Here is a 27,594-nt window from a genome sequence, read left to right as displayed (position 1 = left end):
GATTTGATTATATAAGAAAATGTATAATTTTTTTTGTTCAAAGAATTCTGGCAATTCCCTTGTTTATTTAATCCACATCTTAGATACTCTGACAATTTTTATTAGTGAGAATGAGTATAACTGTTTCTACTATGACTGTGTTCTTAGATGCTCTTTGTCAGAAGGCCCTTTGAACAGAAACTGATGCAATAGTAGGGGAGTTTGATGAAAATCGAAAACTAATCAGAGTAGAGGCCTTTTAAAATATATATTAAAAAAACCTGTTAAAAGCTGAGACAATGCAGGAAGCATAGTTGTTGCCTTGAAAAGTAAGACCTTGTTCCACAAACATGAAATACAGGCACTATTCTCACATCACAGCCAACAGAAGACAATTCCACACAGTACTGCCGCTGAGCTAGTGCATACACAGGGTGAAAAGCTGACCTACTTTTGCCATCAGAATTTGCTGCCTTAGCAACTTGATCCATTCACTTAGAGGTTCAGAGTTGAGCTAAACCTTTTAGAATGTGTAATATATAATTTTAAAATAAAATATTCTTGCTATTTCTTAAAAGCTAAATCAGTAAGGGTACTATCAGGACTAGAGTTAAGATACAACTAGAGAGAGACTATGTGTTCAGCATTGAGAGGAAGATGACTAGGGGATCATCCACTCCAGGATTTGGCTATAACCAAGCTAAAGAGTTGCCATTTTTATTTAGTCTAAGGGAAAGGTCTATGCATATTATTGTTTCTAAGTATTTAAGTGTTCATTTATGCTATGCTATATATATATATATATATATATATATTCTTGATAAAACATTTATTTGTATATTTAATTGTTTGCTTATCTATCTATCTATCATCTATCTATCCATCTATCTATCATCAATCAGCTATCCATTTTGGGAGCATGGCTTTGCTCTCTATCCAAGGCTGTTGTAGACTTCACAATCCTTACTTCAGCTTACAGAATGGCAGGCTTATAGGTTTGTATTACGATGCTGCTGATATTAGGAGGACTTCCAAACAAGCTTGAGCTAGATTGCTTTTAGAATTATGAAATGCAAATTCGAGCATCCACACGAGCTTTACCAGCTCACCAGTCATATAGAGAAGCATGAAATTAGGAACACATCTTGGCTCATGGTATTGAAAAAACACTTTGTAGCAAACATAGGTGTGTTTGAAATGAAATTAATCTGTTGAATTTGGCACTGTTGAAGTTTGAAATGCCTACCACATTAGGTGTTTATAGACCAAAACTTTGTGAAACTCAGGGTGAAGATGGCTATCACTGATTGCCTGGACCCTACTCTGAGCAATGACAGTCATTAGATCATTTTATGGAGACTATTATCTCCAAAATCCAAAACAGAGCCACCTGTTTTAGAAAGAGACCCATTTTAAGAGAGTAGAAAGAAGACAGATTGGCCTCTTTTCTAAAAGATGAGGAAGTGGAAGTATATGCTTTCAAGGATTCTTTCCCACGGGGAATGTCCTGCTTGCTGTATTTCTATGATGTTAAAACAGTAAAGGACAATGAGGAAATTTGCAACAGCTTGTTTCGAAGACTACTTAGGGAGTAGGAGTTATTATTTCTAGAAATTGTGACTTCCTCTGTACTTTCTTGTGACTTATAGCACTAATCCTACTCTTATGGAGTTTAATAAAATATGCTATGCTCTTGAACTGCCTGAAAAGGATAAAGCCAGCATTCTTCCTTTGAAGTTCTTTAAGTCTTTTCCCACCATGGGTTGGGCTATTTTGGTTCGGTAGTTTTTATTCCACTTCCAGGAGAATCTGCTGTCAGGATGAAATCAATTTTTTCTAGCCAATGAATAACTAGAGCTGCCTTTTCTGGTTTTATGCTGCTGTCAAAGGTATTCATAACTTCCTACACCTTAACCAAAGCACTACAATAGATATTGAACAAATAATTCTAAGAGTCATATTAGTATCATACAAACCAAAATGTCTGCCAGTGTTCTCACAGGAACTTAGTGGTGAAAGAGGAAATAAAAGCCAGACTCTCAGGGGCTCCCACTGCTAGACTTCTGTGTGGTCTCCCACACTCTTTCCCTTTTGAACTTCTTAAGTCAACAGCAAAAATACCATAGCTGTAATGCCACCAAGAATGTTGGCATTGCATGCCAAGAGAGAAATCAATTTGCTTGCTTCTTTTCTGACACTCTTCCAATAACCATTGTCTCACAGGGTGAGCTTAGCATCATGAGGTCATCATGGTGCAAAGCTCCTAAGAATCCAGACTTGTTTTCCTGAGCCTATGTTGTCCAGAAACCTACATACCATGACCATCATCCAGGAATTCTGTGATAGTGGCTGAAGTGCATTTGGACCAGGGCTTGGATGCATCAATGCTGGTAAGGATTGAAGACATTAAACGCTTGTCTTCTGTAGAACCAAAGTTCTCTTCACAGAATTTGGAATCATCGTGAGAGAGGCCAAGTAGATGTCCTAGAGGAGAGAAGAAATTGTGCAAGTGATGAAAGGGAGAAGAGGATTTCCAATTACAGAATAATCTGAGTTTCTATTTCCACCTAACAAGTACTTTAGCATTTTTTTGTACCTAAAGAAAGACGAGTTTAACAGTCTACATACCCAGACTGATCCCCTTGCAAGCTCCATGCTGCTATAAAGTAGTTGCTTTGGGTGAACATATGGATGAAAATTAGAAAAATAAATGAAGAAGTAGATAATCCCCAAGTCCATGTGGTTCACATATGCCCACTGACAGTCAAACCTTATTTAGAATCATGAATTTGGGAGGCTTCTGTGGAATTATATCATCATCTCACCACAAATTATTTTTATTGTTAGGATTCTGCCTTCTCTGATCAGCTACAAACCTGAGCAGATCAAAGTGCAGGTCTAGCATCTACTGCTAAAACCTTTGTATCTGACTCAATGTTATACAAGATACAAACAGTAGACACTTTTTGAATGTCAGTGGCTTCTATTTTCTTTTTCAGGTATATAAGTAGTTCTTGGAGATGACCCAAAAGACAAAAACAAATAGAAGTAACATATAGTGGATTTCTTGCTGCATAAAATATCAGTATTCTTCATGTTTCTATTTATTATTTTTAGTGAAACAAAGATTAACTACTAGTCTCCTTAAGAACCTATTTTTGAAAATAAGCTCATCATAGGGTTCCTAGTGGAGGAGCTAGAGAAAGGACCCAAGGAGATGAAAGGGTTTGCAGTGCCATAGGAGGAACAACTATTTGAACCACTCAGTACCCCCAGAGCTCCCAGGGACTAACCACCAACCAAAAAGTATACATAGAGGGATTCATGGCTCCAAATGCAATGAAGCAGAGGATGGCTTTGTTGGATATCAAAGGGAGGAGAGACCCTTGGCCCTAAGAAGGCTATATGTCAAAGTTTAGGGGAATACCAGGACAGGGAAGCAGGAGTGGGTAGATTGGTGAGCAGGGGGAGGGGGGATGGGTCCAGAAAATTTTGGGCAAGGGGAGAGAACCAGAAAAAGGGACATTTGAAATGTAAATAAAGGATATACCTAATAAAAAAAGAAAATATGCTCATCTCCACTGTACTTTGGATAAAAAAAATTCAACACAGTTGTTATGAAGTACTAGAGATAAGTGAAAAACTGGATTCCAGGAAGATGAGTAATGGTTCTAAGGCACATGGCCACGATGTGTGTGCACATAACCCTCCAATACTTGCTGCTAGACCATTGGCCCCTCATCTGTTCGGATATCAATTGTCATGAGTGTCAGTATCCTCAGATCCTTATAATCTGAATAAATTGCTTCTTGTTTCTTGATGTCGATTTTTCCATACTCTAGGAGGTACATTGACTTTCTTCTACAAATTTAAAAGCTTAAAGACTTTATGTAGCTAGTTATTTCACCAAAGCTTTCAGAATCATATAACACCACCAATATCTTGTGTAAAACAATAGGGCAGACTGGTCTCTTTACACCCACCCCCACCAAGATTCTCATACAGAAATGCAGGAGCGTTGGCCATGTGAGCGGGAGTCAGTGCAGAGCGGCACAGCCCAACAGAGATGAAATCTTTCACACCACATTCCAGCTACTTCGGGCCAACTTGTTAAATCACCGACACCTCATAACGAAATTATTCACTGCGCAGCTGACTGCTCTTGTGCTTGAAGTGCAGTGACTACGGTTCGGTGACCTTCCAATTCTCCACATATTTATGCGATTTCTTTGGTTGTTGACTTCAACAGCGTTTGCAGAACTGACTGGGGCAAGCAAGATTTCTCTGCAAAGCCTCTTCGCCGCAACTCACGATGGGGTTGCTCAGTACTATCCGAATCCCTCACAGTTTGGGAGGTACAGCCCCAATGATATGGGATGCAATAGGCAACTGCCTCTCTAATTTTGGAGTGGTATGCAGACATTTTTTTCTATTCAATAAAAGAGTGTCATGATCCACAGAAAATATATTTACTAGGATTGCTCAAAATTACTTAATCTATCCAGCACATATTGAGAATTCAGCCTCTAGTCCCTGGACTTCTCCAAGGTAGAAACATTAATGGTCAATACAGCAGAGCGTGCTTGGAGGCTGCATGCTGGGGTTTTGAAATATGTCATGAGAAGAGAAAGAGGGAAGGGTGCCCAATGAGATCTCCGTAACAGGATATTTAGTCGACTCCATGTTTTAAATGTAACAATATGTGCTTTTCGCACTATAATTTCTGAGATATTCAACCATGTTTGATGGAGCCAGGGTCTTTCCTTCCAAATCAATATAAATAGCACTTTCCAAAGGCATTTTTATTATTGCCTCAAGGGATTTTCACTTCATTGCGAGGGCGCAGTTGTAATTTATGGTTTAGAATATAGTATGTATGGCAAACATCAACTGCACTTTGAGGGTCTGAACAAAGTGTCTTGCTTTGTTTTTTTGGCACGATGATTGACGAATCGTTTAGTGTATTATTTCATATCATATCACTGTGATGTGTTTTAAGATCCCTAAACTTAGTTATCTAACGTAATCGCTACCAAAGACACAGATAAACAGGTTCAATCAGGAAAAGGTTGATGATCTGCACATGAGAAAATCTTACATTTTCTCCAGCTCTGTTACAGCTTAAAGGGAATGTGCATTTTGTAAGGTTCCTCAAATCAGTCAGAAACACTCCTTTTAAAGGCAAATAGTTCATCCTGCCTGGAGAAAATCAGTTAACTGCCTGGATGGGGAAAGCATGTTCTCCCAATGGTGGGTGGCAAAAGCTATGGTTGTAGAGGAACATTTATGAACCCAGTGAACAGGTGGCCATTTGCAGAGCAGCTGGAACCACGTGACTTCCCCTCCAGACCTGGGCACAACTTGAAAAGGAAGATCAATATGAGGGATATTAGATGCTCTTTAAGGACAAAGTGACACACACCGAAGGTCACAAACAGCAAACACAGTGTGCAATTAAAGCCTGTGCCACCAGTCAGTTATGTTAAGGCACTTAATGTTAGTCTGCAATGTGTAAGCTCCATTGAGAACAGGAATGGTAAGTTACATATCGATGTCCAAAGGCAGATGACCGAGCACGGATATTGCATACACAGATTCTAGGAAATCATTAACTAAAAACACAACTGACAATCCTGGATCTCAAATAGCTGGGAAGGGGACCCAAAAAATGCATGCAGATCTGGTCGACAAGGATAGATTTTAATTTTTCAGAGGAACTTAACTTGGCAGTCACTAAAAGGATATTTACAATGAACATCGGGTGGCAGTTGCATATTCATGACCGAGAGGCCCCTAGTCCCCAAGGAGAATCTGCTGAAGTGACATGGTCAGTGTTCAGGAGATGAACAGCAGCTGTTCTCATTGCAGTGTTTTCTGAGGGGCTTTCGGAGCAACAGGACAGTGAACTTAATACACGAATGAGGTGCTAGAGGTCAGAGGGCATGTGATCTCCAGACCCATGGAGAGAGGCCATCCTTTCCCTTGCAGCTATAGAGATGTATTTTCCTCATAGGAGTCAGAATATCAGAATGGAAGCGTGGGGTCGATTCAATGCAATTTAAAAGGATAAAGTAATTTTGAGGGAGCTCCCTTATCCAAATAGGGTATCCAACTCATGAACAAGACGTGGAGACAGACTTACAGGTGGTCATTTACTCCTAAATGTCCTGTTAAAGACCCAAGTCTTGCATAAGGGAAGCATTCCCCTTTGTACTTAGAGCCTTTGTAGTCGGTAGAATACAAAGATGAAAAAAGAAAACTGTTAGAACAGCTTCGTTGATAGTCTTCATTATAAGCCTGCAAATGTGTGTAAAATTGTTAAATGACTTTCACCTTTGATGTTTCAAATACACATTTAAAGATGCTCTCACTTTCTTGTCCAGTAAATCCGGAGTTAGAAAAAAAAAGACATTTTTTTTTTAATGGGTGGGTTTTATTTTTCCTAGGCGATCAGCAATCTTGATCCATAGCTAAGTGTGACCTTGAACTTCCGATAATCCTGCCATTTGAATGCTGGCTCAGAAGTGTGAGTCTCTGACTCTTGCTTTATTCAGCACTGGAGATAGAACTCGGGACATCATGCATGTAAAAAAAGCTATCCCAGCTCTTCCACAGCTCCAGCCAAGACACATTCTGTGCAGGGGGACGACTGGGTTAGCTTGACCACTGGGCTAGCTTCTCATTTGACTCGGATATTACTCGCCAGCATAAGCCTCAGGAAGGAAATTGAATGTTTTGCTAAACTTTGGTCTGAAAATTAAACAGAATTTCGAGTTCTTGTCTCCTGATCCCAAACTACCCAATGGTCAAGGGGACACAGCACCACATCCTACAAAAATGTCCCAAGGAACACTGTAATATGTTTACTTGGGAAAGCGTGGCCCAGAAGAGGCATCTGTCTGTCAATGAGGTCATAGTTTTCGTTTACCTAATTTTCCAGCTGGGATTATGGAGGTGCAAGAAGGTCTGGCCAGGGGTTGAAAAGTGAGTCAACAGCTCACAGGGGATCAGAGTCTAGAACCACCAAGAGAATACTCATGACCTCCAAAAATTAGGTGAGATGCACTCTTCTTAACACTAATCTTTATGTAGAGGTGATAACACATGGTAATGTTTCTTTCAAAATGTTAAGGAAAAATGTTTAATGTGATATTGAGTAGGTAATTTAGGAAGAGAAAAAAAGAACTCTTTCACATGATGATGACCTACCTTTTTAGATCAATTTCATACCAAATAGTCTGTCAAACCCCAACTATACTACAACCTATCTGGAATCGGATAGGTTGCATTGCAATGCAACCCTTGGAATAATTTACTTATGGATCTTAGACAAACCTTGAAATGTTTTTGTATGTTAGCTTCCTCCTTGTTGGGTTCCTCATGGTGGTATTCACTTCATGGTGTGCCCAAGTGCATGTTTGTGTGTTGCATGTGCTCACATATATGCAAGGGTATGTGTGCATGTAGGCATGTGTCTGTGAAGAACTGGAGGAGAACCTCAGCTCTTGTTCCTTTGGCACAATCTACAATCTACATTTTCTTTTTCCATACTTGGACTGTGACTGGTCTGGAATATTCTAAGTGCACTAGGGTCACTGACTACTAATTGCCAGGGATGACTGCTTCGCCAGCACTGGGGTTGAAAGTGTGCACAGCCATGCCTGGTTTGGGAAAAAATCCACTTTGTTCTAATGTCGATTATGGCGACTGAACTCAGGTCTTTTCCTTTGTGAGCAAGCATTTTACCAACAGACTCTCTCTAGATGTGAGCATTTGTAATACATTTTAATATCACTGAATACCTAGAATTGAGGGGGAAAGAACAATTTTCTTATTTGAAAATGGAAACAAACCACATATTACAACTTTAATCTTCCTTTTAAGGTCATGTCCAACTAGTTGGTGTCAACCTGTGTGGCCAAAAAATCAATTGGTCTACCCTAGAGAAACATGGATTGGGATTAAATTTTAAAGTCATAATAAACACTAAATCTCACAGTGCTATGGGACATGTAACCCATACCTATGACTGCCTTTCATCCCTGGTCCAAGAAAGACATGGTGTGGTGCTGCTTCAAGTTTGACAGGAAATATGCGTAGTTTGCGTTGATTAAAATGACAGGTCTGAAGATGAACAAGCTGAATCCTAGCTCCTTCTCATTTTATATTTTACATGCCTTGCCAGTAAGAACATTCAAGTCTGTGGACTTGCCTTTGGTCTACCAAGTTTTCTTTTTTGGTGAGGAGGAGGGACCTCTGCAGCTTTTCCAAACCTAGGCTTGTTTAATCTAATCATCTATGGGGCAGAGTCACATACTGATCTGCACAACCAGACAGGTCTCTAACCACAGCAAAGCACAGGCAGCCCCCTGCTGTGTCTCAACCACTTCCTAAGTCTGGCTGAGGAATTGGTCCTGCTCTTTAAAGTTGCCTGGCTTTAATGCAGGAAACACATTGCAGTCCTTGGTGAAGAAATTCACTTAGCACATTTTATAATTAACTACTATAACACAGACCTTTCGAGTGCTGGGAAATTATGGATTTCATTAATCTGAATAAAATCCTATTGTTCCCCTTGGTATATGAGAAGCTGGCTCGACATCAATAAAATGGTTGTTTTTAATGAGCATGTGTGCAGCAGGTGAAATATTTATTATTACAAGTCTATAATAAAAGTTTGACAAGTTAAAAAATATAAACTTAGAATGTAAACTTACATCAACTTGAAAACTCTCTGCTGTTCTCCTTCGGGGTTGTAAAATAGCTGTAAACACATTCCTGCCTCCACCCAAAGCACATGGCTGGTCTGAAGCAACATTTTGAAGTGTTCTAGCAACTGAGTCAGTGCTCACTGTGCACAGTCTAGAAAGCAGAAGGCAAGTCATAACTGCCTCTGGGTCGAGTCCCTATTGATGTGTGATGCTCTTGCAGGAGCCTGTGGCAGCATCAGGGGACTGTGGACCTTCAGCATCTCACACTTTAGTGTTCACTTGCTCTTGAGTTAGAATGGATTGTCAGGATGGGACAAGAGCTCCACTTAATACGCACAAGAGGAACTGTTCAAAACTGGTAATCCAATCCACACCATCCCACAGCCTACATATAACATCATAGGGGCTCTACCATAGGGATCTCTCTCTCTCTCTCTCTCTCTCTCTCTCTCTCTCTCTCTCTCTCTCTCTCTCTCTCTCTCTCTCTCCCCTCCCTTTTCCCCTCCCTCCTACTCCCCCTTGCTTCTTCTCTTCCTGCTTGCTTTCTTCCTTCCTTCTTTCCCTTTTCTTTCTTTCTTTCTTTCTTTCTTTCTTTCTTTCTTTCTTTCTTTCTTTCTTTCTTTCTTTCTTTCTTTCTTTCTTCCTTCCTTCCTTCCTTCCTTCCTTCCTTCCTTCCTTCCTTCCTTCCTTTCTTTCTTTCTTTCTTTCTTTCTTTCTTTCTTTCTTTCTTTCTTCCTTCCTTCCTTCCCTTTTCTTCCTTCCTTCCTTCCTTCCTTTCTTTCTTTCTCTCTCTCTCTTTCTTTCTTTCTTTCTTTCTTTCTTTCTTTCTTTCTTTCTTTCTTTCTTTCTTTCTTTCTTTCTTTCTTTCTTTCTTCCTTCCTTCCTTCCTTCCTTCCTTCTTTCTTTCTTTCTTTCTTTCTTTCTTTCTTTCTTTCTTTCTTTCTTTCTTTCTTTCTTCCTTCCTTCCTTCCCTTTTCTTCCTTCCTTCCTTCTTCCTTTCTTTCTTTCTCTCTCTCTCTCTCTTTCTTTCTTTCTTTCTTTCTTTCTTTCTTTCTTTCTTTCTTTCTTTCTTTCTTCCTTCCTTCCCTTTTCTTCCTTCTTCCTTCCTTCCTTCCTTTCTTTCTTTCTTTCTTTCTTTCTTTCTTTCTTTCTTTCTTTCTTTCCTTTTCTTTCTTTCTTTCTTTCTTCCTTCCCTTTTCTTTCTTTCTTTCTTTCTTTCTTTCTTTCTTTCTTTCTTTCTTTCTTTCTTTCTTTCTTTCTTTCTTTCTTTCTTCCTTCCCTTTTCTTTCTTTCTTTCTTTCTTTCTTTCTTTCTTTCTTTCTTTCTTTCTTTCTTTCTTTCTTTCTTTCTTTCTGAGAGAGTCTCACGATGTAGCACAGGCTAACTTGAAACTCATGCTCCTACTATATCAGCCTGCCCAGTCCTGGCATGTTCCACATGCCATCATCTCCATCTTTGCTTTAGATTATCATATGTGTTAATTTTCAATATAAGAGTTTTTTTTTTTTTTAAACTGGAGAATAGGAGCATGGGGGGAATGCTTTGTTTTATTTGTACATAAAATTTTACCCTGTATTTGAAACTGTGTATAGCAAAAGGAAGCTTTGGACACTCCACAAAGCCCTGTTTCAGTTGAAAGAAGCCATTCCTAATCAAACATACTCATTCACTTCTTATAGAAGAAAAAGCAAAGTAGGCGATCTATGACTGAATCCTGGATAATTCCTCTCAGCTTGTGTTTTGAGTGCAGTAACAGCTTGACAGTATTTGTTTGGAATAAACGAAACTGCACATTTTGGAATGAGACTCAAGTAGATTCTAAATTCTCAAAAGCCAAAGCTTCAGAATGTTCTTTTTTTTATAACTATATAGATTGTAGATATAATTTAAAAATCTAAAAATGTGGCAAATACATAATAAAAGAGAAAGAAAGAAATCCAATAAGAATAAAATAGAAATAAAATCCAGTTCATTAGGTTGAACTGACAGTTCATGTAACAGGAAAAATAAGGACTTTGAACAGATCAGTGAGTTAAGGTCAAGATGTTTGAGAGTTAAGACTCTGATTATTAAGGCAGAGAAAAACTTAGGTATGATGATCTTTACTAAAAATTTAGGACTCACATTTTATATCATATATTCATAATATTTAGGCAAAATCAAAATAAAATGAGAAAACATTCAAAATGAAGTTAATAAAAGTTTTTTTTTATGAAAAAGGAATCAAATCCATATTCTTTTCTCTTTTCACCTTTAAGTATCTCTTTATGCCATTTGCAATACAGAGAAGAAAATTAAGCACACAATATTTGACTGACCAATAAATCGTAGAAGGTTATAATGAAGTAAAGAGAGATAACCAAGAAATCCATGGAGATACCAGGATGGAATTATATGCAGAGGCAAAGGGTTGACTCTGCATATAATAGTTTACTCTTCTACCTCATTGTTCTTCTAAATATCTCTAAGTGCCTTGTCCTGCACATCAATGTCTGACTCTATATCTCTCACTGCCTCATCAGCCTGTGCAATACAGAGTCCTTGCAGAAAACTGAGGAGGTCTGGAAAAGTCACCTTGCTAGCCTTAAACACTCCGATCCAGGTGGTGTGACATGAGAGTCAAACCATGACGAGGCTGTGGACAGAGCTCAGCTTCTCTCTGGTAGGGAGACCTGCCAGTGCTGTCACTATATGTAAAGATCACCACAGGCGAGGAGGTGAGGAGGAAGCAGTAGCCAGAACGCGTGATTCACAGCAGCTTGCTATTGTGCTGTCCACCATATAGGGACAACACAGATGATCAAGGTGTCTAGATGACAACACAGATGATCAAGGTGTCTAGATGACCTGGGTAAAATTCCACAGAGAACTGACAGGGACCCAGCAAGATGCACCAAAATGTTTCAGACTGAATTAATAGCAGCAATGGTGTTGAATAGTTATTTACACAATGGGTTTATATTTGACTCAAAGACAAGTGTCAGTACAATAATGTTCTGATTAATACTTGAAATAAAATAGTTGAAATGCAGCTACCTAATTCCGTTCATTGCTATCATATTCGGATTTACAAAATTGTCCCTTGAACCAGAAATTATCTGCTCCTTAAAAAAATATGATTAGAGATCAGCACTCTGTGAAAATATCTAAGTTACTAGAAATGTGAGGTAGACATTTTTATTTCCACTTAATAGTTAAAGTTGTAGCCTTGACAAGCTAAATCTTTTAAATAAAAATTCAAAAAAGTTAAATTTAATGATGATTGAATGGTTCTGTGCCATGAAGATGCAAAGAGGATATGCATAAATAAAGAACAGGAATGAAATATTTAAATAGGGAAATACATGGGTATAAATATAAGTGATATCTACTATCTATATTCCACTCAATCTGGCTTCTAAAACAATTCCATATAAAAGGTGGTGCTATCCCAATAGTTCAGAAAAGAAAATGGGGCCTCACAGAGTTTCCTAATAGAATGATTTTACACGGGGAAACGATTCCAGTAAGATGTGAACTTACAGGGGTTGTGTCCTTAGTGCCAAATCAGTTTCCCATCGACCAGTCTTCCACGTCAGAGGTTAGGAGGTGCCCCCTTCCTTATCCCAGAGTGTGACAGTTTACCTCTGCCCCCAACTCACAGTTGCAGGATTTAGAAGTCTTTGGTTAATTGAATATGTGACATTATAAAATAAACTCTGTGGAGAGTCAGTTTGAATCCATCTGCCTCACAACTGCTGAAGGGCTATTTACCATGAGCTACTGATTCTCTGTGACAGGAACCTACTATTATCACTCACGATGGGGCAAAACATGTTAAATTCCTGTGCAAACTGATTATCTCCAGATGAGTCAACACTGTCATGAAAAACTTCCAAAAGGGACGCCTCTGTGTCCCATAGACGGCTGTGGCAAATTCTGTCTAGAATCCGTTTAGGGATGCTTAAAGAGAGAGAGAAAAAAGACAGTAGCAATTTTCCCCTTAGCTTTTAAATAACACTGTCAGAAAGGAAACGTCTCCTCCCGGTGCTGACTTTGCCTTCCTTTTCCTGCATCAGTTTACCTTGAGAGTTCAAATATAAACAAATGCAATCCCCAATGGTACATCTGAGCCAGAAGAAATCTGGAATTAATTGCCAAGTATTTTGGGTCCTGTTGCAGCTGTTACAAGTGTTTGATTTGGCGAGGGAAGAGAAAAGGCGTTGCATACCAATTTCATGAGCCACAGTGAAGGCTGCGTGGAGGCCATCATCTTCAATCACAGCACAGCTGCGCTCCGGAGAACATATGGTCCCAACGTCTGCCATTCCCAGGGTGTCACATGAATGATGCCCACATAAATCCTGCCCGGGAGAAAGAAAGAAATCATTAAAATCAATTTACATCCAGAAGGAGCCACCATGGACAGCCACTTGCTCGCCCCAAATGGCAAGACTGAGATATGTTTATGGTGTCACCTGCTCAGCACTGGAAGCCTTCCAAAGACAAATTCAAAGCAGGAACTCTTCTGAGCTACTTTGTAGCCCAGAAGCACAGAAGGATAAAGACATTCAATGACATTTTAAAAGAAGCCACGATTTTAGCCTGAACAAAGCCAAAGTGCCTACACAAATGTCAAGGGTTACAAGTGTTCAATATAGGAACACCTAATATTCTGAGCTAAATTCAGGCTGAACTTTTGAAAGAGAGACCGAATAACTTGTTTTCTGTTAGAGTCAAACTCCAATCACACTTTGTGACAGAACACACATTTGTGTTTATACATGCATTAGTGTATTTACATATATTCAGTCATTTATACAAGAAGCAAACTACACTTGAATCTATATGTAAAATTAGATAGAAAAATTAAACTTTTTATGTCTATTATTACTTAAAAATAATTTTTGAACTTCCCAATTGAATTTCATTGTTTCATACATTGTGTCTTCAGAAATGTAAGTAGGGTCACCCATAACATAACTTTTTAATCATTTCATACTTATTTATTGGGTTATAAAGGACAACTTGAAGAAGTCAGATTTCCACTCACATCATATGCATCCTGAGAATCAAACCCAGTTCATCAAGATTGTCAGCAAGCACCTTAACCCACTGGACAGTTTTGCTTATAGCTTTTAGTGAAGTCCATCACAAGAAGATGAGAAAATGTTTGTGATATAAGTATGTTTTATGCATAGATATTAATGTATTCATTTTATTCTTGAGAAGTCCCAGGGCTTTTAAGAGACTCTCAAGAGTAAAAATGATCACTTAAAGAACATAAACAAGACATCTAGAAATGAAGCTTTAAAAAGGGTAACAGAAGTTACAATTTTTGATATGTTCAACTTGTGCTAATAACGTTCTCTTAAAATGTTAATTTAGGTACCAATAAACATAAAAATTTCTTGTGCTTTCTTATGAATTTCATTAAAAATTGGCATGTATATTTACAACCAAAAGAACAACACGGCTTCTCAAGTAAGCCATAAGTTAAAAACGAACTTTGAAAGGATTTTAAAATATTAGTTTGTAAAATAAATACTGTTTGATTATACCTGGCATCTGTTCACAGCACGTATCCTACCATAGGGACTTAACTGATATTCGCTTAACTAAGTTGAATGGTGAGATACAGTTTTATTCAATGTGATGGTCCTCAGACATCTGCATGTTGCTGCCTGCTGGTAGAACCTCGGCTGCTTTCAGGTACACAAGTGCAAAGTGGTATTCCTGTACATATCAAGTGTACAGACTCAGTGCCAACAGGTGCTCCTCATTCCTCTCTTGATTGCAAAAGTCCAACAAAGGTGAGCAGGACTTTAAAATTCTCCCCAATTCCCTTCTCTGTAGTGCTTTCAGGACCTTCTTGTGCTGGTTATATTGTGATTTCCAGCCGTGTTGAGCCTTGGTGAATCAAGACCTCATGCCAGCGATAACTCCTTCAAGCTTCCCTAGGTATCCATCCATGTCCCATGAGATCCCAAGTTAATGCTGCTACAAACAAATTAGCATCTTTAAAGATTGAAACTTGAGTAGAGTTTTGCATAATAATTATTATTTGGGATAATGATAGAGTATAATATATTTTCAACCTCTCTTTCATCATTTTTTAGCAATTTTAAGATGAGATCCCAGGTCATAGTTGAATCCTTATACACAGCAGGTTATCCAAGAATTGACTTTCACTCCTTGTGTCACGAATCTGCTTCGAGGGACTGTGAAGGGAAGTGGCCTTCCTGTTCCCGATGGCATTGAAACCGGAATCGTATTATCTCTGTTTACTGCTAATCAATTGCTCATTAGAGGCCATCAACCCTCCTTGTTTTCTTTGAATTGCATTAAATGCATTTGGCCTTTTGCCACGGAAAGCATGCATGTGACTAAAATATGAACAGAAGCACTCGTTATTTTTTAACTACACTGATTAAGACCCTTGACTACATAGCTACACCATTACACTTCCACAGCCATAATTATAAATTGGCAAGCATTCCATTTCTCTCACACAATTTCAAACCTTTTTAGTCCACTTGTGGTTTCACCCTGAAGACTTATAATGAACATGTTAACATGGTAAGGCAGTATTCTTCTTAAGGTATAAAGAATAGGTATCAAACTATTACTATATAGCATATTGCATTTTTATATTTTCTGAAGGCCCTTCACAACAGTAAGTTAGTCTTAAAGTTTATAGGGTTTTTAAAATTCAGAGGAGGGGTAGAGATAGTGCAGGGATGATTATGTATTTCTGTATATATACTACATATGTATTATAGCACACATGCACATAATTTAGCGTCAGAGGTAAGAGACACTAAAGTAGGCAGCTCAGCATCTATGAAAGAGAGAAATGAGTTGAAGTGCTAACAAATGGTTTTCTACTTGTTCTGTGTCCACCAGAAGGCACGTTATATATATAATCTGATAGAGATTACCTGTGTAGAATCAATCCCTTGTTATCATTAGCTATTTATAGAGTGATATAGTGGAAGACTAAGAAAAAATGTGTCTGAAAAGTGTGAAGAGAGTTAGCTGTGGCCCCATAGTATGGTATTGGCCAGGCTGCAGAACACAGTGGATTTAATTTAAGATAGATATGAGATAGTTTTCAGAACCATTAAGTTTCCACAAGGAGGCCACTAGCCCTGTTACGGTCACAGAGACTATGCATATGAGAAAGTTGTGACTTATCATGGCACTTAGAAGTATATACCTTGGGCATATGTGTTGGGATGGGAAGCCCTCAGCCACTTCATGCCAGCAGCCAGCAGAGCATGCTTCCTAGAACACTGGTGCTTGGAGAGTAGTTTGGAAAGTGCCTGTGATCAGTACCAGATGGGAAAAGGACTCACACATGAAGTGGGTAGTGAGATGCAAGCAAAGAAAGTCACAGGACTTGGAGGATTCCCAGTCTTCATAGAGAGACTGTTCATCCATGCAGCAGAAATACGCAGAGATAAGGAATGGGGTAAACATAAATACAGAGACAGTTGAATGGACCCTCCTTCAAGAAATCACTGAAGGTTTTCACAGGATTAGAAACTCCCAAGCTGGTACAATAGTCTTAGAGCAAAGGTATCCTAATGAGGTAGGGCTAAGAAACAGGAGTTCTCAGGAAGGACATGACATGGCATTTCCGGTGACTAGAGTTCTACGAGTTTGCAGTGGACTAATAGGATGTCTGGAAGGACAATCTGGACCCAGAATTATAAGAGCAGAAAGTGACTCTGATAAATTTTAGGTAAAAAGAGGGGACATGATGGAATAAAAGACAGAAAGAATTATGGACTGAGGGGACAGATACTTGGACCAGTCCTTCTTCAGGATGGGAACTAAGCTATTAAAGTTGGTGAATGTAAAGGAGATTGCCTCTGAGATTTCAATTCTAGTTGTAAGACACGTTTTGCAAACAACTGACAAACATTGAGATAAAGGCTCTTCCTCACTCATGTGAGGACATTGTCCAGCTTCCCTTGTGCTGGTATTGACATGAAACTTTCTGGTACATAGATGTATTTATATTAAGTCTCAAATTAATGTCAGAAATAAACTCTCAGGAGTGGTAAATGCTGGAGTCTCAAGCTTCAGAACCAGGAAGCTACATTTTAATGATAGGTAAACTTTGCCTCCCCTGTACTCCACAGCATGACGCTGTTGAATCATGAGCTTATTCTTGATGCCAATATTATCTTTTGCATTCCCTTTCTGTACTTAATTAAATGAACTTCTTTTCTTATAGCAAATAAAAAGCAGCCATGGTGGTCTTCTTGTGTGGTATGGTAATGAAGCTAAACAATTAGATGCATAGAAAAGGGACAAAATGCACTGTGGAAGATGTTCTAGAAATCAAGAAAATGGATGTGAGAGACATAAGAAATTTTCTGAAATAGTTAGCTTTGGCCCCAATTCACAGGCACATACATGTGTACACTCCCTATACACATCCACACCATAGGAGCAACATTTGACTATTTAGGTTATGATAACTACTCTCGTTCTCTTGCTTTACATTATCTCTTCCTACCTGAACTACCACATGAGATTTCCAAATGATATTTTTGGCATCTGAAATTTCCATATCTACATGCTGTGATCAGTTAGTTTCTTGAAGCGTGGATCATGTAAGATATCTCTATTCCTTTATATTGGTCACAGCTTGGCATTGCTCTGAACAATATATCCCAACCTTCTTCATGTCCCAGCGAGCCTCTTGCCCCATCCTGACAACTATTTCCTACATAGAACACTTGTATGTTGTTCTCCAAAGAATAAGCTGAGATATTCCTTTTACCAGAAAAAGATTAACCTTACCTATATTTGTCTACTTTTCTCAAGCCTTTCTTGACCCATGCCTTTCAATTCCTAATGCCACTGTGCCTACAGGAGACATCTAGACATTTAGGACAAACACACAAGGCTCGCTTTTGAACAGCCTTTTTATATGTAAACTCCCCTAATGTGCCTTCCATTGGTTTCCACTGTCATTAGCTTCCACCATAAAATGTTGTAGCATGATGCTATGTCCTGAAGCTAATCCCCAGTAGTCCAGTGTGACTGCATTTGGAGAAAGTATCTATAAGAAAGAATACAACTTTAAAATAGTGGAATTCAGCTCAGATAAAATGAGGCGTTTCAGAGCATCCTTCCTCTTCCTCCTTTCTTTCCATTTCTCTCCATTTCCTCTTCTTCCCCTGCCCCCTGCCCCTCTCTTGGACAGGCATTCAGAGTGAGGGAGGAACACATAAACACACAGCAAGAAAATGGATCCCTACCAACTAGGAAAAGTTATCTCCTCAGAAAGTACACCAGGTGGATCTTTGATCCTAAACTTTCTAGTTTCCAGAAATGAATGAGAACTTCTTTATGCTTTAAATATGCCCTTCGAATGCTAATGTGTTGTTGTAGCACTATCAAACCAACACACAAACCAGATGATGTTTTTTAATTAATCTAGTTGTTCTTTATATACTTACCAAAAAATCATTCAACCTTCCTGCTCTGTCTTCTTGTAGCACCTCCCTGTACTACACAGACTGTCCACACTACTTCTGGCCATAATACATGGCTTTTGGGAGTGTCTGCTATATGTCCTTCATATGGGTCTGGCTAGCACATCACCTTCTACAAAACTGGAGTCTACAACCTTAGCTCTGCCCAGGTCAGCAAAATGTCCTCAGATTATCAGTTTTTCCCTTCAAATATACGTTTCTACCTGCAAAACAACATGATAGTTGCTGACTCCTCAGCTAATCAACAATAAAACAATTCACAATATGGATACTACTTAAGAAAAGTTCAGAAATAGTTGAATCCAAATGATATCAACTTATGCTTTAGGAAACAGTGCAATTATACATTTGCAATGAGACCTGACAAAGCCACCTAGGAGAGATCTGTGGATTTCTTCTGTTCCCTGTCACAGACTTTGTTTATCCTTGCTGAGAGTTTTATCAGTTTTCCTGATATAAGAGTAATTAATCTTGGCTATGATAAATAAGGCTGCTATGAACATAGTGGAGCATGTGTTCTTATTACATTTTGGAGCATCTTCTGGGTATATGCCCAGGAGTGGTGTAGCTGGGTCCTCAGGTAGTACTATGTCCAATTTTCTGAGAAACCACCAAACTGATTTCCCGAGTGGAATTACAAGCTTGCAATCCCACCAGCAATGGAGGAGTGTTCCTCTTTCTTCACATACTTGCCAGCAACTGCTGTTGCCTGTTTTGATCTTAGCCATTCTGACTGGTGTGAGGTAGAATCTCAAGGTTGTTTTGATTTACATTTCCCTGATGATTAAGGATGTTGAACCTTTCTTTAGGTGTTTCTCAGCTATCTGGTATTCCTCAGTTGAGAATTCCTTTTTTAGCTCTGTATCCCATTTTTAATAGGGTTATTTGGTTCTCTGGAAGCCAGAAGCTGGAAACCAGAAGCCAAGATTTCCCTCAACAGAAAAATGGATACAGAAAATGTGGTGCATTTACACAATCGAGTACTACTCAGCTATTAAAAACAATGAATTCATAAAATTCTTAGGCAAATGGATGGAACTAAAAAATATCAACCTGAGAGAGGTAACCCAATCACAAAAGAAGACACAGGTATGCACTTGCTGTTAAGTGGATTCTAGCCTAAAAGCTCGGAATGCCCAAGATACAACTCACAGACTACATGAAGCTCAAGGAGAAGGAAGACCAAAGTGTGGACACTTTGATCCTTCTTAGAAGATGGATCAAAATGCCCATGGCTCACAGTCAACCAATAGACTGAGCATAGAGTCCAAAATGGAGGAGCTAGAGAGAGGACCCAAGAAGCTGAAGAGGTTTGCTGCTCTATAGGAGGAACAATAATATGTACCAACCAGTACCTCCAGAGCTCCCAGGGACTAAACCACCAACCAAAGAGTACACATGGAGGGACCCATAACTCCAGCTACATATGTAGAGGAGGATGGCCTTTACAGACATCAGTGAGAGGAGAAGCCATTGGTCCTGTGAAGGCTCGATGCCCCAGTGTAGGAGAATGCCAGGGCAGGGAAGTGGGAGGGGGTGTTGGTAAACAGGGGGATGGAGAATGAGATAGGGGTTTTTTGGAGGAGTAATGAGGAAAGGGGATACCATTTGAAAAGTAAATAAAGCAAATATCTAATAAAAATACTAAAAGCAAATAATAAAAAAAGAATGATTAATTCATGCATTGATTCTTCTTGCTGGTGGTAAGCCTAGTGACAGCAAACAAGTATTTTCCCCCTAATTGTCTTCTGTCTTGTTGGCTTCATCTACCCTCTTCACAGCAGGCATGTGCATGTGAGGTACCTACTCAGACAACCCATCCATTACCTTATATATTGTTATTTTATGGATCAAGGTTTTTCAGAATATTTCTCATACATTTTTCATACATGATCATCTTGAGTTGTCTAGTCTGTGACCACTCTTCCCATTTCTGGACTAGCTTCTTTAAGATTGATCTGTAGCTGTGATTCTTCAACAATGGTTACTGTAGGCTTGAAGAAGATTTGAATTCAAATATGTGGCCGAATTAGCTGGTTCAGTCAGCAAACCAACAGACAAAGAGTGTAACCTGCTCCTTCTTCTAAGGTTTTTGTCTTCTAGTATCCATTTCATGCTGAATCTAAAAGAAAACTAAAGAGTAGGGAAGAAGTATCTGCATGTGGAACTAAAGAGTGGAGAAGTGTCTGTGTTCTGGATCACGCATCCTAAGACAGAGATGTAAGAAGACAGTCTAAGCAGAGCACAATGGCTCATTAAAGCAAGATTTAGTAATCAATGAAAATTAATAGACCTTTTATTCAATAAAAGTCTTTTAGCTGGTTCATAGTCACCCCGAAGTCTTCAGTCTATGCAGTAGTAAAGACTTCATTGTTATTGGTCAGATGTAGGGGGAGGGATGTGAAAGAATTTCTGATTTTGACATCAATCAAGAAGATTATTTTTTTTTCTAAAAAGGAGTAATGCTTTTGGAAAATAAGTTTAGGACTGTCTTTTAAAATGTATTTTACAATAAGAGAGTCAGAATGAGGAGAGATCTTTGGGAAGCAATATGCAAACTCCTAGGGCCTACATTTCTAATGTCTGGTTGCAGACATAGCATAAATGTTAACAGCAATGCCATTCACGATAGAAGTGGCTTTGTGCCAGCACAGTGATAGGTGCTGTTTCTATAATTAGAACATAATTGAGGGCCAGTGCATATCTCTGAGAGCTAAGTACGCTAGCTTGATAGCTGAAATATTAATGTTCTTCTGCTCACCCCTAGACACAATGTTCAAGGTGTTACTGGCTAGGAAACAGGAGTGGAAGGCACTTCCTCACACAGTTGCTTCACGCCTGAAAAACAAGCAGAGACATCTGGACCCAGAATTTGAGCAGAACTCAGAGCCCATCAAAACACGGATTTGATGGCTGAGCGTCTGGCTGCTAAGCAACACACATCTTATGCTCAAAACAGAGTTGTAAAAATGGACTGCTGGTGCCAACTCTGGGTATTTCTCATTGAAAAGAAATAACTACAAAAGTTCTTTCTTTCATTTGGCCAGCCTGAAAATACCAGACTTGCATGGACAGAGGAGCCCCGATCTTCTTCCTTCTTCTAGACTTCTTGGTTTCTTTCTTTCTTTCTTTTTTTGAAACATTAGCTGGAGATTAGCTGCGCATGCTAAATACTTTCAGATAAACATTGTCCTGTATTGAAATACTTACACAAGCTACCTAATAGTCCTCTTTTAAATTAGAATAATGTACTCATGTTATAAGTGCTCTTCAAAGATTCAATTTTTTTTGTGAAATTAAACTTATTAGAGATCAATCCAATCCAAATGGGATTTGCTTTAAAGTATGTGCCTGCTTGGCAAGGAGGATAAAATATTCTTCATGTGCAAACCAGCTTGGAAATTTTGTAGCAATTCTTAGTAACCTTAAGTCAGACCTGGCAAGGTGGCTGTCTCAGAGAATAAAGACACATGCCACAAAGCCTGAGAACCTGAATTTGATTCCTGGGACCCACATCAAGGAAAAGAATCAATTCCTAAAGGTTATCCTTTTTGACCCAATGCTTGCATGCTTTGGCACATGCCCTCTCTCATTAATCGAATGTAATTAAGAATGTAATTAAAAATAAGTAGGAGAATGAATTTACTTCTATCTTGCTTTTGTATAGTTAAAATGCAGTGATGCATTTCCCCGGACTGGAAAACAATGACTGTCAGTTACTCAAGTAGAAAACCTTCCTTCTCAGCAAAAGCAATAGACAATCATTTAGAATCACGAACCAGTTTCCTTTTAACTCAGAAATAATTGGGGAAAGTATGTAGAAAAGAGTGAATGGTCAGAGGTCCTCAAGTTAATTTTAGAATTATGCACTGCAATTTTGTATTAAACTGAAAAAAAATTACGAAGACTGGCAGTGTACTGCCTTTTGGTGTGGTCTGTCTACAGAAGTATTTTTCCCTCTTTCTTTAGGGAACCTCCTTCTACAAACTCTCCCAAGCCTCCTTCTTGGCAAGCAATCATTATATAGCAACACAAGGAAATCCAGACGTGGAAAGTTGCTTAAGAAAAAAAAAAAAAACAACTTGGAAATCAAGAGAGAAAGGGCTGGTTTTACAGAAGCTCTTCACAGGGCAGCCTAGAAAATGCCTGTTGCACCATTGCAAAAACTAATGCTGGGCAGAGGAATTAAAGCACAGCTTCCAGAGCATCTCTTAATGGGATGAAAGCGCTTTCATTGCACACAAGGCTGTGATGCCTACTTCTCCCTGGATACTGCTTTGGTATCTTTGTTTGTGGGTTACAATTATGTCCACCTCATGAACTGCAAATGCTTCTCTCCTCTGACTTTAGCGACAGTTTTCCCTTTGTACCATGGGTACCATATCAAAAATAGAAAAATTAGGTAGGGAAGCTTTGGTACCCTGAAACCCATACAGTGTGCCATTGGATTATCTATCCTCCGTTTTTGGTCACAGCTTGTGACTGTACACAGTAAAAGAGTTTGCTGTTACTTAAGCTATACTGGATGGATTTCATACTCCTTGAATGATCCTTATACATCATTCCTTCATAGGCATTAAAAAGGCACAAGTTAGACAGAGAAATAGAATTTGGCTATAAGCAAAGCTTAAATCAGACTTAGAACATATCACGATGGTAAGATTAAGATGGACAGGGGAGTGTTCAATCTGGATGGGAAAATATACCAAGGGAAACTGAGAAAAGGAGTGGGGGACAAGACGGTGACATCCAGGCATGCTGTCTTCTAGGTGTGACATGCATGGTTATGGTAGTCATGCAGAAAATGAACCCATGATCATCTATAGAACACACACACACACACACACACACACACACGCGCGGTAAAAGGAGGCTAGTTGGGAAGACAAAATTCAACAGGGATGGGAGGTGCATAGTTAAGGAATAGCAATGGGGGCAGCTTTCTAAATGCTCTGTCTCTCTCACAACTACCAGCAGGACTTTTTGTCTGAAATGTCACGCTAACATGGTGGTCTGGTAACTGTGTAAATAGATTTGTTGCTCCCAGGATGTCTGGGCTTATAATGATCCATCTCCTTTCCTTCTCTGTAACCATCATCCTTAACGTGGGGAAGTCCTTGGAAAACATTCTTCCCCACATCCTGAAGCTCTGCCCAGAACTTCTGAAACACATTCATCCAAACCCCAAACCTTCCAACTGGATTTGACCCTTGTTTGGCAGTTGGGCAGGAGGGTGGTGCTTCTGATGTACTGGTAGAGGGCCTGGGGGGTTGTCCTCACCACCGATTGGGCGTTTGCATCCTCCTGGCCCTCCCACATTCCTTCCTTCTCAGGAACTCAGATTCCAAGGTGGATATGTCAGAAGCCCATTTGGAAGCCACATTAGAAAAGGAGTCCTTTGGAAAAGGCTAGTGTTGCAGAAGAGTTCGTTTAAGGACATTTACAAGGGAGGCCATCAATCAGATAAAAGCAACTGCCAACTTTCAAGTCCTTCCCATTAAGTCGGACAAAGTAGTAGAAACACCCAGTTTCAGAGGCAGTCTTCCTTTCCCCCTTTTGCCATGTAATTGTACACCTTCCCCCAAGCACAAACGCACCTCCTTATCTTGGTCATATACCACACCGGCCTGTCTGACTGGCACCTAGCCTTAGTGAATGTTGATCTCCCAAACAGGTCCACTCACTTAAAGCAGGGATTACTGCAGAAGCTAATCGGAACACCATAGTGAAGGCAGAGGCAGAGTGTCTTGCATGCAAAACGCATTTAAGCAGATCTCTAGTGAGTGGCAAGTCGTTTATGGAAAAAGCAAAGCCACCAGCAAGACCCGCCCTTCCATCTGCCTCAGTATCCCAGAGCTGGGCACCCACCTGCTGCACCTACCTCTCGGGTGAACAGGATGGCTGCATCGTAGTGCTCCTCATGGTCATCCCCTAGCTGGTTATGTTGGTGCTGCCATTTGCAAAAGTTCTTGAGGGTTGTGGCCGCATTCTTGCTCACCTCCAGACTCTTGTCCTTGTCCGTGAGCACCACCACCTTCACCACGGCCAGGCGGATATGGTTCTCGATGCTTGCATGACTGTACAGCCGGTTGGCGATGGAGGCCAGGGTCAGCAGGTAATGTTGCAGGCCCCGCCCATACATCCTGGCCATGGACGAGTCAGCCACCAAGAGGAGCTCCACCTGGCGGGCCCTGGAGATGGACCGGCGCCTCCGCCTCCACCAAGTCTGAGGGCCGGCGTTCCCAGCTGGCGAGAAAGCTGAGTGGTCCAGCAGCTGCGGGGCCAGCGCTGAGCGTCGCCTAGAACGACTGTGCACCGAGGGGCTCTCTTGGGGCCCAGACGGGGACGCAGGAGTCTCGCAACTGGTGCGTGGCGGCAAGGCCTCGAAGCTGAAGCCCTCGCGGGTGTAGACATGCAGGACGCGTGAAGACCCATCCCCATAAACTCGTTCGTGTTGTGCCCAGGACCTACTTAGGAGCGGCTTCAGCGTGTAGCGCGCATGCTTGACTGCGAAGAAGCCATCGAGACCCCCGCAGAGGTCAAAGACAGCTAGGGATCGAGGACTGCCATCCACAGTGCCTCTGTAGAAGCAGTGACCCCGGTGGCCAGAGGATGCATTCAGCCCTCCTCCTGCAGTAAAGATGCCACCAGCAACACCCACTGTGTCATCTCTCTCCAGGTCCAGCAGGAACCTCCGGCCGCCCGTGTAGACAAGGTAGCCCACTTTGCCACCGCCAGAGTAGAGTTGGTCTATATTCTGTACCAGCCCGCCGCTCCTGCGCTGCCCAGCCAAGGCTTGAGGATGGCCTGGCTCCTGTGTTTCCTCCCCCTGCCGCTGGTCGGACTGGGCGGCCGCTGCAGCAGCCTTAGGCTGCCTGGTTTTATCCTGGGCAGGTGCCGCGGCAGGGTTGTCAGCGGCCAGGGACAGGCAGGACGCGCACAGCAGCAGTAGTAGCAGCAACAAGGACGCCCACTCGAGCCGCATAGTGCGCTGCCCGCCGGGAGGGGCTGCGCGACTGAGTCTAGCTGGATGCTTGCTATTTGCTCTGGAAGTTTTAGGGGCGGGGGTGGGGGGCTCACCCTCCCACCCACCCACCCACAGCCACACACTCTACACACTTGCGAGCAAGGTTGAGTCAAGTGTCCAGGAAAAGGTAGGGGAGGGGGACCCGCAGCAGAGCGCCAGGCTTTCCTGGCCGCGGTACCACTGTGCTGTGAGAACTTTTTCTTTGTTGGTTTGGAAAATGTTTGGAATTGAGGTCCAAGAGACGGAGGGAGAAAAATTAAAAACAAACAAACAAACAAACAAAATTTTAAATAAAGGGGGGGGGGCAAAAGCCAAGAGGTGGAGAGCAAACAAATACAAAAAAAAAGAGAGAGAGAGAGGAGAGAGGCCCAACGCAGACAAGATCTTTGCACAAACAGATCAAAAACAAACAGCTGACAGTAAGGAGGGCAACCGCGCTCCCGGCCCGCAACTGGTGCGCGGCGGCTCCCGCCCCCTCGAAGCCCGGGGCTGGCCGGCTGCAAAGCTTCCGAGCTCCGACCCACTTCCTTTCTTATTCTGAGGGCTTCCTCGGCTCTGCTGGAACCCGAAGGCAGGGAGAAATGGGACAGGAGGAAAGGAAAGAAAGAAAGAAAGAAAACGCCTAAAATGTTTAAAATCAAAAGCTAGGAGGCGGCCTGCGGAGAGCCAGCGAGGCGGCGCGTCCCGGTCCCTTCGGTTGCCGCGTCCTCCCCGCCCGGGATCATCCCCAGTCGGCTGCTGCGGGCGCGGAGAGCGGCTCAGGCGCTGTGAAGATGCGAGGAGGTGGGACAATGAATTTATAGCGGCGTGCCATCCTGCAATGGCAATTTCAACAATTCGTCACTGCACGCTGCCTCTTAAAGGGAGAGCTTCCCCCACCACTCCCACCCTTCCCGGTCCGCGCCTAATCTGATGGGGGAGGGCGCAGGGAGAGGAGGAGGAGGGTGATCGAGGAAAGGGAGACCGGGAAGGAGGAAGGGACCAGGACCTAGCAAGGTGGAAGGAGGGACAAAGGAAGGAGCAAGGGTGAGAAAGAGATTAAGAGAGAAAAAGTATATTTGGGCAGAAAACGAGAAAATCCACTTGGCCTCATTTAAAGTCACAGCAACTCTGGGTCTGTGTGGTATTTCACAACCAATCGGGGTTGGCTAACCTCGGCTTACCTCATCTCCTGAAGGGGTGTTTTGGTGTGTTTTAAAAATCTCTCTCTGCCTCTTTCCCCTTGCTGTTCTTGCGCGGGATATGAAGTTCTTGTCTCATTTTGCCAGCCTGTGCGCTCTGGCCTTGTAGACCTGGTAGCTTCACTTGTCAGGGTAGTCGCCCGTGCACCCCCCAAGTCCATCTCTCTTTTCCCTGGCTCTCTCCAGTCGCTCCCCGGTAGCTGACTTCCAGCCTTCTCATCTCCTAGCTTGTTCAAACTCCCAACACTTGCTGACTTCGGGCTAGGGGGGTGACTAACTTCTCCCGGCCACCAGCTGAGCAGCCGGGCAGCCACGGGTGCTTCCTGGCGAGTCTCTGGGCATGCAGCACTGCGGTGACCCCAACAGGGCTGGCTGCGGCCTGGGAAGTCCTTGGCTTTGTGTATAAATGGCGGTGCTCCTAGCTTTTTCCAGCGCATAGTTGGTCAGTGCCCACAATCTGTCACTTATCCCAGCCACTGGAAAGCTTTGAGCTGTCGCTGTCGGGTGTCAGGGTGGGAAAGAGTTAACTCTTGAAGGGAATTAAGCACCCCCACCCCAGTCTTTTACCTTGGCGCTCACACTTTCTCCCTTTCCTTCTTAAAAGGTAATGAAATGGTAAACACTCCTTTGTTTACTTACTACTTCTCTCCTAAGTCAGCGGCTCACCGTCAGCCTCCTCATTTTCAAAGTTCCTATTCCCAGGGAAGAATACTTGAGGGGAGGTGATTGGCTATTAGTAGGCAGGTGGCATGGCCCCAGCAACTGGGTCCCTTGGTCCCTACATCCTTTGTTTCCTCTAATTATCAATTCTAAGAAGGTGGAAGGAAAAGCCAGTGACTTTCTCACAGCCTCTGATGTGTGGCAGGGTCCAGTGCTGGTCTCCTAGGGCACACACCCCTTATAATTTACATTTCCATCCCTTTTACCTTCACTGTTTCAGAGGGGAGCAGGCACACTTATATAACTTCTCCAAATGATACATTCTTAGGGAAGGTACCATGAGACCCAAGACTAGAGAAGGCCAAACACCAGTTAAAGTAAATGAGGGCCTTCACAGGACCAGGACCTCTCCTCCCCCTGATGCCAGGCAAGGCATTTCTCTGCCACTCTTTTGGCTGGAACCATGTGTACCCCTTGGTTGATGGCTTTGTCCCTGGGAGCCCTGGGGCGTCTAGTGTGGGGAAATTGAGGGAAGGTAGGTG

At 41.5% G+C, this 27,594-nt stretch overlaps 1 protein-coding gene across 1 annotated transcript in view; it reads right to left on the bottom strand.

Moving 5' to 3' along the window:
* Positions 1–26,701, bottom strand: part of Adamts5 (ADAM metallopeptidase with thrombospondin type 1 motif 5) — a 47,345-nt gene extending 20,644 nt beyond the window's left edge. Inside the window, exons 1-3 of the mRNA XM_052157970.1 lie at positions 24,066–26,701; positions 12,901–13,033; positions 2,296–2,463 (exon numbers count right to left, since the gene is read on the bottom strand). Coding sequence (XP_052013930.1) covers positions 2,296–2,463; positions 12,901–13,033; positions 24,066–25,169 — 1,405 coding nt within the window. The 5' untranslated portion in view covers positions 25,170–26,701. The remainder of the gene's footprint in view (positions 1–2,295; positions 2,464–12,900; positions 13,034–24,065) is intronic.
* Positions 26,702–27,594: the final 893 nt, after the last annotated feature.

This window comes from Apodemus sylvaticus, chromosome 15, assembly GCF_947179515.1.
Source record: "Apodemus sylvaticus chromosome 15, mApoSyl1.1, whole genome shotgun sequence".
Taxonomy (NCBI): domain Eukaryota; kingdom Metazoa; phylum Chordata; class Mammalia; order Rodentia; family Muridae; genus Apodemus; species Apodemus sylvaticus.
Note: the sequence above shows the minus strand (reverse complement) of the source record. Positions and strands in the feature narration are given on the sequence as shown.